Below are 12,035 nucleotides of genomic sequence, written 5' to 3'. Positions count from 1 at the left end.
GTTTATGTGTATACTATACCAAATTATTATATAGGAGGTAGCGGGGTACACCTGCAGTGGAGGAAATGAGGACAGTATCCAAATTCAAGAAAGCATGGGACAAACACAGGGGATCGCTGAGGGAGTGATAGGGATTGTAGAGCTGAGCAGTTGTGTGGCTAAGCAGATTAGAGAGGCCATATGGTCTTTTCTACTGTCATGTTTCCATGTTTCTAACTTGTTGCCATGTATGGAAAACTTATAATAATGTGGACCATAATATACAATTTGTGATTTGTTCTGTATATAATATATATATAATACAAACAGGGCAATACCTCCATCCCTTTTCTGTGCATTTGCTTACCATGCTTTTTTGTATCTCTGCTTCTGCCATCTAAATCTTCTTTCTGCAGAGATGTACTGTAACTGACAAGTTCCTAAGAATAAAAAAAACACACTAATTATTCTACAAAACTGTCTCTTTGCAATATTTGAGGAAAAGAAGGGATCTGGCAGACAGAATCTTAGATTCAGGGACTTATCTATTTATAACTTAGCACTTTTTACCAACCTGCCTCAAAGATGTAAATTACAGTATACACATGGTATATTTTGTGCAGTTTAAGTAAAATAAGGGTCAAACATGTTGTAGACAATACCTTTTTAGTGGACTAACTTAGTACATGTGTGAGTAGCTTTAAATTAGTGGAATTAAATCAACTACAACAGTCAAATCTGTGTATTAAAAACCTGAGGAAATGTGCTTTGAAGTAAAAAAACATGAACAATATCGGGTATTATGCACAAACCAGTCTCCCCATACTCCCAACAGTCGAGCTATAACTGTCATTCAAGACTTTTCTTTCAAATATCCAAACTTGAAGGCTCATAGAGCTATTTTTAAAAAAAACCTTAAAATATGATTAAATTACAGCATATACCTATTTTAAGAAGAGATAAACACCTAAATCTAGCTTCACCGACAGTGTCCAAGTTCTGACAGCTTCAGTGCAGCGGTGTAGCTTGCCTAGTTTGAGATGAGGGGGCTGCCACGGATAGGAAGGGTATACTGGGGATGGGTGGGCTATCCTATCACCTCCTACACATCACACCTATGCTTAGGTCTTTGCAATAACAGAGCCGCAATGCGCATGCTCAGGCTTCGTGTTCCCATGGTAACCGCAGGACAGCAGCTCCTAAGTTACGGGGAAGCGCAAGAACCAAGTACCGGGTCACACCAACTCCCACGACTCTTGCAGCATTTTCTGGGCGCCCAGTCCTTCACCAACGCTTCGGGCTTTCCCTCCCCGAACAGCTTCAATCCCCCTTCTCTTCCTATCGGGGTTCCTGCAGCGTGGTACTCACAGCACGGCCCAATGCAATCATGGAATAAAAAATACTGCAACAAAGCTGGTCCAATACTTCTTAGCACCCTCGCATTATTTTACCTCAGTCCACGTTGTTTCTAAGCCCAAATCTGCTTATTCTCTGCAGCCAGAAAAGCCGGAAGTGCACTGTACCCGGGCTAAGAGCGGCGGCAGCCAGTAAGCGCATGCGCACGTTAACCCTCAGCTCGGGACCAGAAGCTGCTGTTGCATTATGGGAGGTTCTCGGCATTGTGGCGGCGCGCATGCGCGGAGCGATTCTGTCCTCAGCATGGCGGCGCTGCTCGCTGGGCCCCGGGGGCTGTGCGGTTTCGGTCTCGGGGCTGCGTCTTGTCTTGCGAGGAGAAGTGCAAGCTCTAAACCTGACTTGTACGATGTGGTGATCTCTGGGGGAGGCATGGTTGGGACGGCCATGGCCTGTGCGCTGGGTAAATGATCGCTGCCTCGTGCTGCACTTGCACAGGACTAACTGGGTTTTGTTTTACTCTTACTGCCAATCATTTTTAAAGCCCTACTGTCGTCTGATATGTTACCGTGTCCCCGGAGCTTAAAGGAGGTGGGGAATGTCACAGAGTTCAGTCTGACAGCTTTAGAATACGTCCTGTTTTTAGCAAATGTTATGTTATTCTTGTATACCGCTTCCCTCAAACAGAAGTTTGACCTAAAACTGTTCACATTATAGTAATCAAAATACAGAAAATGAACTGGAAATACCGGTAAAGTCCAGGCAAAACTTTTTCCATTATTTCTAGATAAAATAAAGGGTTATATAGTTTGGCTCAGAAATTCCAGTTTACAGAAATAATGTATTTTTATTTAAGCTGTATGTATTCAAGGGAACTCTGCTGGACATAGGACTGGAAATATTTATTTATGATTGTAATCGTAACTAAAAGTAAAATATGATTTACAGTTCCATGCATTCAGAAATGGCATTAAATTACCTTAGTGTTTCCCAGTGTACCTTCAGAATAGATGAGGTGTGTCATGAAAATGTCCCTAATCTCTGATTAGCAGAGCACCTCTGTTCTCAGCACCTCACAGAAACAAGTCATTAGTAGTGGCTCGTAAATATGTAGCAGCTCCTTACATACCTCTTCCTAGCTGCAGCATGAGTCCTGGAGTGTGGGCAGCATACAGGGCAAGGATAGCGAGGCCCCATACTGCACCTCCTTGTCTTTCCCCCTCCCGAGCATTCTCTAAATGCTTCCAACCTTTCATATCCCTAGGCTGAGTAAGACAGGGAGAGTATGCACTGAGCCCTGGATGTGACTCATTTTAGTTTTGGGAGCAGTAGCAGTGGAGGAGCTCTGGCAGCCTTGTGCAGCAGCCAAGGTGGCTAATGGAGCTGGCTGTCCGTGTCAAACAGACTTCTCCTGCACTTGAATATAGATTTAACTAGACCATTTTGGTGAGTGTGTGTGTGTGCCCCCTCTCTCCCTTTGTTTTCAAATTTGGAAGAGAAACAGATGGGGCTTTCAGTGCTTCCTCAGCTCTTCTTTTGACCATATGCATTTTGAACATGTCTGTTCCATGGAGGTTGGTGTGTCACACCAACCTCCATGGAGCAGACATGTTAATGGTTAATGTAGGTGTGTCTTGTTTATGGAAAGGATGTGAAACAATTAGCAAATTCTTTATCATCCCACCAGACCAATCCAGATGTCAGTTATGATCTGAGATAGAGAAGCTTTCATTCTGACATCATCCTCTATTTGGTCTGGTGCAGTAGGGGAATTCATCAGTAGTTCTGTCTCCAGCAGATGGTAAAGATCTAGTGTGGTTCAACAGGAAGAAGTTGAGCTTCTAAGGTGACACAAAGACTGAGTAGAGGGTGTTAGTGTACAGGGCAATATCAAGCCTGTCTTCCTTCCCTCTGGGAACCATTCTCTTGAAGTTCCCAAGAAATTTTGTTGAGGCAGCTTTAGGCAGTGGGGCTGTGGAATCCTTCTTTCTACTGTGTGTCAGCTGGTGTCCTGTGGCTGAGAAGTGCCTCAAAGGTTTTGCAAAAAAAGAAAAAGTAAGAGGAAGTAGAGAGAGAGCTTCAACTGCACAGCCTGCTTTATTCAGTGGGTTCCTTCAGGCCCCACGGCAGTGACTTGGTCTTTCTGGAGGTCTTCTGCAAGGTACAGTAGAAAAGGGAAAACTGTGGTTCCTGGACATACCCAGATCAGTCCAGACCAATGGGTTATATCCTCCTAACAGCAGATGGAGGCAGAGAACAAACTTCGAGGCCTGGCAATATAACTCTAGTGCCATCTGCAGCTCCTCAGTATTTCTCTGTCTCCAGCAGATGGTGGTCATGCATCCTGCTGCTCTGGACTGAGTTTTTGTAGGGCTCCCCGAAGTGTGAGGTTCCGATCACGGGCAATCCCTTGGGTGGAGCAGGGCGAATGGGGGGTTGGATACCTCTGGCTGTAGAGCCCTTGGATTCCGGGGAATTGGATAGCCAGGGGACTGGTTCCCTCCACTACCCGAAGCCCTCTTCCAGCACCTCCTAAAGGAAAGAATCCCTGTGGGGATTCTGTTCTTACTTCTTGAGTTAAAAAAAATTTTCTTGCCTTCAGTTTTTTTCTCTGCAGGGGCTTTTCTCTGAGACTTGCAGTTTTAGGCAGTGCTCTGCTGGGGGAGGAGGATTATCCTAATTCCCGGAGCCTCCTCAGGTGGGGAAGTAGCTCCTTGGCATTTTTTGGCCTTAGGTGATTCAACTGGTTGGAAACCAGGGTTGTGCGGTTACTTCATGGAGCAATATGTTCAGGAACCAACAAAAGAGGGAGCTATTTTTAGATCTCATTTTTAAAGGAATGCAGGATTTGGTGAGAGGTAACAGTGGTGGGGACACTTGGCAATAGTGATCATAACATGATCAAATTTGAACTAATGACTGGAAGGGGGACAATAAGTAAATCTGCAGCTCTAACACTAAATTTTCAAAATGGAAATTTTGATAAAATGAGGAAAATAGTTTATAAATAAAAACTGAAAGGTGCAGCTGCAAAGGTTAAAAGTGGTACAACAGGACATTTTTAAAAATACAATCCTAGAGGCGCAGTCCATATGTATTCCACACATTAAGAAAGGTGGAAGAAAGGCAAAATGATTACCAGCATGGTTAAAAGGTGAGGTGAAAGAGGTTATTTTAGCCAGAAAAACATCCTTCAAAAATTGGAAGAAGGATCCATCTGAAGAAAATAGGAAAAAGCATAAGCATTGTCCAGTTAAGTATAAAACATTGATAAGGCAGGCTTAGAGAGAATTTAAAATGAAGTTGGCTATAGAGGCATTTCAGAAGAGTTTGTCTCTTCCTTTTGTTTTTTTTTCTCTCCCTGTGGAGAGTGATTATTGTTGACACTCATACTTTGTGAATGACAGTGTTATGTCATGATTTTGGAAAATTCAATAAAGTTTAAATTTAAAAAAAAAAAAATGAAGTTGGCCCTAGAGGCAAAAACTCATAATAAAAACTTTATAAAATATATCCGAAGCAAGAAACCTGTGAGGGAGTCGGTTGGACCATTAGATGACCGAGGGGTTAAAGGGGCTCTTAGGGAAGATAAGGCCATTGCAGAAAGACTAAATGAATTCTTTGCTTCCATGTTTACTAATGAGGATGTTGGGGAGATACCAATTCCGGAGATGGTTTTCAAGGGTGATGAGTCAGACGAACTGAATGAAATCACTGTGAATCTGGAAGATGTAGTAGGCCAGATTGACAAACTAAAGAGTAGCAAATCACCTGAACCGGATGGTATGCACCCCAGGGTTCTGCAGCAACTAAAAAATGAAATTTCAGATCTATTAGTTAAAATGCCTCCAGGGTGCCATTCTCTGAAATGCTTCCTGTTATACGTGCAGGTCGCCAGAGGCAGGCAGAGCTCCAGAGTTTCAACGCGTGGATGAGACGATGGTGCAGGGAAGAGGGATTCAGTTTTGTAAGGAACTGGGGAAACGTTTGGGGAAGGGGGAGACTTTTCCGAAAGGATGGGCTCCACCTTAACCAGAGTGGAACCAAGCTGCTGGCACTGACTTTCAAAAAGGAGACAGAGCAGCTTTTAAACTAGAACAAGGGGAAAAGCCGACAGTCACTCAGCAGTGCATGGTTCGGAGAAATGTATCCTTGAAGGATACTAATGAAACAGGAGAGTTAGGGCATCCCAACAGAGAGGTTCCAATAAAAGAAAACGTAGCCCATGTGCTTATATGTAAAAAATCAGCGAAATTAATGATTTCTGAATTATCCCTAACAACTGAAAAGCAGGTTGTTAATACAAACAAAAAACACACTTTGAAATGTCTGTATGCCAATGCCAGAAGTCTAAGAAGTAAGATGGGAGAGTTAGAGTGTATAGCAGTGAATGATGAGATTGACATAATTGGCATCACAGAGACCTGGTAGAAGGAGGATAACCAATGGGACAGTGCTATATCAGGGTACAAATTATATCACAATGATAGAGGATCAACTTGGTGGGGGTGTGGCACATATGTCCGGGAGGGTATAGAGTCCAACAGGATAAAGATCATACAAGAGACTAAATGCTCAGTAGAATCTATATGGGTAGAAATCCCATGTGTGGTGGGTAAGAGTATAGTGATAGGAGTATACTACCGTCCACCTGGACAAAATGGTCAGACAGATGATGAAATGCTAAGAGAAATCAGGGAAGCAAACCAATTTGGCAGTGCAATAATAATGGGAGATTTCAATTACCCCAATATTGACTGGGTAAATGTAAGAACATAAGAAATTGCCATGCTGGGTCAGACCAAGGGTCCATCAAGCCCAGCATCCTGTTTCCAACAGAGGCCAAACCAGGCCACAAGAACCTGGCAATTACCCAAACACTAAGAAGATCCCATGCTACTGATGCAATTAATAGCAGTGGCTATTCCCTAAGTAAACTTGATTAATAGCCGTTAATGGACTTCTCCTCCAAGAACTTATCCAAACCTTTTTTGAACCCAGCTACACTAACTGCACTAACTACATCCTCTGGCAACAAATTCCAGAGCTTTATTGTGCGTTGTAACATCAGGACTTGCTAGAGACATAAAGTTCCTGGATGTAATAAATGACTGCTTCATGGAGCAATTGGTTCAGGAGCCAACAAGAGAGGGAGCTATTTTAGATTTAATTCTTAGTGGAACGCAGGATTTGGTGAGAGAGGTAACTTAAGGCTGTGCAAGGACCTGTTTTCACTGCTGATGCTCCTGGACTTTACTACTGCTTTTGACCTGATGGATCATCAGCTGCTGCTGGCCAGGCTGTCATCCTTATCTTGTGGTGTAGCACATGACTCCCTGCTGTCCCCAGTGTTGTTGAACACATCGGGGGATTTGATTAGGTGATTCAATATACCCTTCCACATATGCTCGTTCAACATCCAATTCTATGTGGCATGTTATAAAGATTTAAATCGAGAGTTGGCAGATTGAAAGCTAATATACAAAAATGGGGCCTCTCCAGGGCACAGGTACGTGGTTGCCATGAAACAAGGTGCATCTATTGCTAAGCATGATCTGAAGGAGCGATGCAATATGGAAGGTCTTACTAGGATTACAGACAAGCCTAGATTCCTATGCTTGATATTAGACACTGTTATGCTCGCAGGAAGAGACTTACCTGTGTGTTCTGATACACTTATCCTAGAAATATTTGATTTTGGTTATTTAATCTTTTGGATTGCAAGCGGTGATTGGGAATTTCTAATTTGAATGATATCTCTTATCTTTTACATCAAAGTTGTAATGCTGCTTCATAAAAAAGATACATTTGAATTGTTCTTATTTACCCTTTAAGCTTTCCTTCTCAGTCCTGAGAACCCACCATTGATAATTCTTTGTATGTCCCTAGGCTCTTAGTGCATTTTTGGGAAGTTGATTTACCCCAGTCCTTCTTACCATAATCTTTTTTTTCAGTATCTGTAACCTACTTATCCCAAACTTTCCTCATCTTTGCCTGTCCTGACTCTTTTTTTTTTTTTACTGTTCCATCTTTCATGACTGCTTCAAGGCAGATTACATTCAGGCACTGTAGGTATTAAAGGCAGATTACATTCAGGCACTGTAGGTATTGCTCTGTCCCCAGAGGGCCTGATTAACTAAGGCTTTTCTCCCATTCCTTCTCCATGGCAAAAATGCTTAGCAAATGAGATCTTTACTTTGTAATCTTACACTCCCTGTCCCAGTCTTCCCTCTAAACCTGCTTCTCACATTTCTCTTCACTTCTTTTGACCTAATTTCCCTAATTCTAACTGTCTTAAGCTTGCTGTACCCTAACGCACTCTGTTCTGACATTTCCTGTAACCTCATTTGTCCTGTTTTTCCCCTAATCTCCCATCTCTGATAAAACATAGCTTGTACTTTTTTTTTCAGGTTATGATCCCCACTTTTCAAATAAGCGAGTTCTTCTGCTGGAAGCAGGACACAGGAAGGTGATTGACCAAGTAGCTGACATTTACAGTAACAGAGTTAGTGCAATCACCCCAGGCTCCACAACCCTTCTCAGTAGTGAGTATACATTTCTATTAACATTACCCTTGAAATTGGACAATTAGCTTTTATGTTTAGTTATTGACTTCTCATGATACAGGGATAGATGTGACTTGAGGATTGTAGAGCAAAGTGTAGGTGGTATAGGAAGTGTAGGTGGTAAGTGTAGGTGCTATAGGAAGCGTAGGTGCTATAGGAAGCGTAGGTGGTATAGGAAGTGTGGGTGGTAAGCGTAGGTGCTATAGGAAGCGTAGGTGCTATAGGAAGCGTAGGTGCTATAGGAAGCGTAGGTGGTAAATGTAGGTGGTATAGGAAGCGTAGGTGGTATAGGAAGCATCTGTCGTATTGCAGGGAGGTAAGACATTAGGAATGTCAGGCCTGTTGTGGATTAGAGGGTAACGTGTGGTACTACATAAGCATGTTAAGGAATATAGGCAGATTAGGGAGTATTGGTGCAGTGCTGGAGTCTTTGGTATCATTTAAGTGGGTCATGGAGAATTGGGCAAGATGCAGGAGCAAATGGGTTAAGGAGCATTGGATAATGTCAGGGATAAGTGAATTAGCAAGCAACAGACAAGGTATAAGGGTAAATGGATTGGGGAGAATCAAGCATGGGGCACTGTAGGGGAATTAGACTGTACTGGGTATGATGCAGTGATTGGTAGATTAGGGATCATCCAGCATTACAAAATATATATAGAACATAAGAAAATGCCATACTGGGTCAGACCAAGGGTCATCAAGCCCAGCATCCTGTTTCCAACAGTGGCCAATCCAGGACATAAGAACCTGGCAAGCACCCAAAAACTAAGTCTATTCCATGTAACCATTGCTAATGGCAGTGGCTATTCTCTAAGTGAACTTAATAGCAGGTAATGGACTTCTCCTCCAAGAACTTATCCAATCCTTTTTTAAACACAGCTATACTAACTGCACTAACCACATCCTCTGGCAACAAATTCCAGAGTTTAATTGTGCGTTGAGTAAAAAGAACTTTCTCCGATTAGTTTTAAATGTGCCCCATGCTAACTTCATGGAGTGCCCCCTAGTCTTTCTACTATCCGAAAGAGTAAATAACCGATTCACATCTACCCGTTCTAGACCTCTCATGATTTTAAACACCTCTATCATATCCCCCCTCAGCCGTCTCTTCTCCAAGCTGAAAAGTCCTAACCTCTTTAGTCTTTCCTCATAAGGGAGCTGTTCCATTCCCCTTATCATTTTGGTAGCCCTTCTCTGTACCTTCTCCATCGCAATTATATCTTTTTTGAGATGTGGTGACCAGAATTGTACACAGTATTCAAGGTGCGGTCTCACCATGGAGCGATACAGAGGCATTATGACATTTTCCGTTTTATTCACCATTCCCTTTCTAATAATTCCCAACATTCTGTTTGCTTTTTTGACTGCCGCAGCACACTGTACCGACGATTTCAATGTGTTATCCACTATGACACCTAGATCTCTTTCTTGGGTTGTAGCACCTAATATGGAACCCAACATTGTGTAATTATAGCATGGGTTATTTTTCCCTATATGCATCACCTTGCACTTATCCACATTAAATTTCATCTGCCATTTGGATGCCCAATTTTCCAGTCTCACAAGGTCTTCCTGCAATTTATCACAATCTGCTTGTGATTTAACTACTCTGAACAATTTTGTCATCTGCAAATTTGATTATCTCACTCGTATTTCTTTCCAGATCATTTATAAATATATTGAAAAGTAAGGGTCCCAATACAGATCCCTGAGGCACTCCACTGTCCACTCCCTTCCACTGAGAAAATTGCCCATTTAATCCTACTCTGTTTCCTGTCTTTTAGCCAGTTTGTAATCCATGAAAGGACATTGCCACCTATCCCATGACTTTTTACTTTTCCTAGAAGCCTCTCATGAGGAACTTTATCAACGCCTTCTGAAAATCCAAGTATACTACATCTACCGGTTCACCTTTATCCACATGTTTATTAACTCCTTCAAAAAAGTGAAGCAGATTTGTGAGGCAAGACTTGCCCTGGGTAAAGCCATGCTGACTGTGTTCCATTAAACCATGTCTTTCTATATGTTCTGTGATTTTGATGTTTAGAACACTTTCCACTATTTTTCCTGGCACTGAAGTCAGGCTAACCGGTCTGTAGTTTCCCGGATCGCCCCTGGAGCCCTTTTTAAATATTGGGGTTACATTTGCTATCCTCCAGTCTTCAGGTACAATGGATGATTTTAATGATAAGTTACAAACTTTTACTAATAGGTCTGAAATCTCATTTTTTAGTTCCTTCAGAACTCTGGGGTGTATACCATCCGGTCCAGGTGATTTACTACTCTTCAGTTTCTCAATCAGGCCTACCACATCTTCTAGGTTCATCGTGATTTGATTCAGTCCATCTGAATTATTTCCCATGAAAACCTTCTCCATTACGGGTACCTCCCCAACATCCTCTTCAGTAAACACCGAAGCAAAGAAATCATTTAATCTTTCCGCGATGGCCTTATCTTCTCTAAGTGCCCCTTTAACCCCTCGATCATCTAACGGTCCAACTGACTCCCTCACAGGCTTTCTGCTTCGGATATATTTTAAAAAGTTTTTACTGTGAGTTTTTGCCTCTCTGGCCAACTTCTTTTCAAATTCTCTCTTAGCCTGTCTTATCAATGTCTTACATTTAACATGCCAACGTTTATGATTTATCCTATTTTCTTCTGTTGGATCCTTCTTCCAATTTTTGAATGAAGATCTTTTGGCTAAAATAGCTTCTTTCACCTCCCCTTTTAACCATGCCGGTAATCGTTGGATGAAAAAGGGCTCCGTTGGGATTCTGGATTTGGGTTTGGGCTGGGAGACCCGAGTTCATGGTTTTCGTCTTTATTATTGTCATGTTGTTCTCTTTTCATATGCTGTATCATGCCACAGTCCTGTGGCTTTGGGTCCTGGAATGTTTCTGGAATTGGCTCGGTTATAAAGCGCTACAAAATTTTACAATCGTTGCAGCACCATCGTGTCCATGTAGCTTTCCTACAGGAAATGAAGTTGGATGCGCATGAGCATCAGAAACTCCGTAGAATGTGGGTACATCAGGTCTATTCTGCACAAAGTTCATCCCGGGTGGCTGGTGTAGCAAACAGCTCTCTCTTCAGTTGGAAAAAATAACAACTGATGATGAGGGCCGATACATCATACTAATTGGTCAAATTCAAGGGTGGGATTTCACTCTCTGCAGCTTATATGCTCCCAACGTCTATAAACATAGCTTTTGTACACATTTGGTTGCTCTGCTGGCTGCCCATGCCAAGGGTCCACCTATTGCTCAGGGGAGATTTTAATTGTGGCTTAGATCTTGAATGTGATTGATCTACCAAAAAGGCCGGCCCGGGGGATGCTCCTACCAAGGGTGTCTCCATGGTATGTCAGGCTTTAGATGTACTGGACGCTTGGAGGGCGCTCCACCCTTAATCTCTCCCGAACTCATGGCATGGGATCCCGCATTGATTATATTCTAACTCGGAGTACTGATTTTGCACGGGTGCTACGAGCGGAATTGGACCCCCCCCTGGTAGTTTCCGATCATACTCCGGTCCTCCTTGATTTCCTGGTCTGGACGCCGTACTCTTTTCCACGCCTTTGGCGTTTCCCACGTCGTTCGTCTGGAGATGGTACTTTTTGAACTTTCCTTCTTGAACAATGGGACGACTATGTTGGTCACAATGAGCAGCATAAATCTAACCCTTTGTTGTTTTGGGAAACAGCGAAAGTAGTCCTTAGAGGCGCTTTGATAGCTTATGCCGCTCGCAGTAACAAAGCACAATTACAACAGATCCGCACATTAGAGGACCAGTTACTAACTGCTAAGCGTGCTTATGAGAAGTCCCCTACGCTGACTAATAAATCATTACTGCATGCTGTTATGCATGAACTAAACTCCTTATTGCATGCTCGGGCGCGGAAATCTGCTTTTTACTTTAAGGCCAAGTATTATCACCATGGCAACACATCAGGCAGACTTTTGGCGAATATGACTAAATCTTGGGGAAGTAATCACACATTACGACCATGCAAACTCCTACCGGTACTCTAGTTAACACGGACCAGGCCATGGGGATCTCTTTTGCCAATACTACTAGCAGCTATATCAGGCTGACCCTGTAGATCCAGGGGCCATCGCAGATTATTTAACTCAC

General features: G+C 42.7%; 2 protein-coding genes across 2 annotated transcripts in view; one reads left to right on the top strand and one right to left on the bottom strand.

Moving 5' to 3' along the window:
• The window catches only part of FAM161B (FAM161 centrosomal protein B), a 114,606-nt gene extending 113,041 nt beyond the window's left edge, over positions 1-1,565 (bottom strand). The window contains exons 1-2 of the mRNA XM_029598450.1: positions 1,431-1,565; positions 347-419 (exon numbers count right to left, since the gene is read on the bottom strand). Coding sequence (XP_029454310.1) covers positions 347-376 — 30 coding nt within the window. The 5' untranslated portion in view covers positions 377-419; positions 1,431-1,565. The remainder of the gene's footprint in view (positions 1-346; positions 420-1,430) is intronic.
• A 29-nt stretch (positions 1,566-1,594) lies between these two features.
• Positions 1,595-12,035, top strand: part of COQ6 (coenzyme Q6, monooxygenase) — a 128,543-nt gene continuing 118,102 nt past the window's right edge. The window contains 2 exon segments of the mRNA XM_029598451.1: positions 1,595-1,795; positions 7,743-7,877. Of these exon segments, the coding sequence (XP_029454311.1) occupies positions 1,639-1,795; positions 7,743-7,877 (292 nt within the window). The 5' untranslated portion in view covers positions 1,595-1,638.

Source organism: Rhinatrema bivittatum, chromosome 4 (assembly GCF_901001135.1).
Source record: "Rhinatrema bivittatum chromosome 4, aRhiBiv1.1, whole genome shotgun sequence".
Classification (NCBI taxonomy): domain Eukaryota; kingdom Metazoa; phylum Chordata; class Amphibia; order Gymnophiona; family Rhinatrematidae; genus Rhinatrema; species Rhinatrema bivittatum.
Note: the sequence above shows the minus strand (reverse complement) of the source record. Positions and strands in the feature narration are given on the sequence as shown.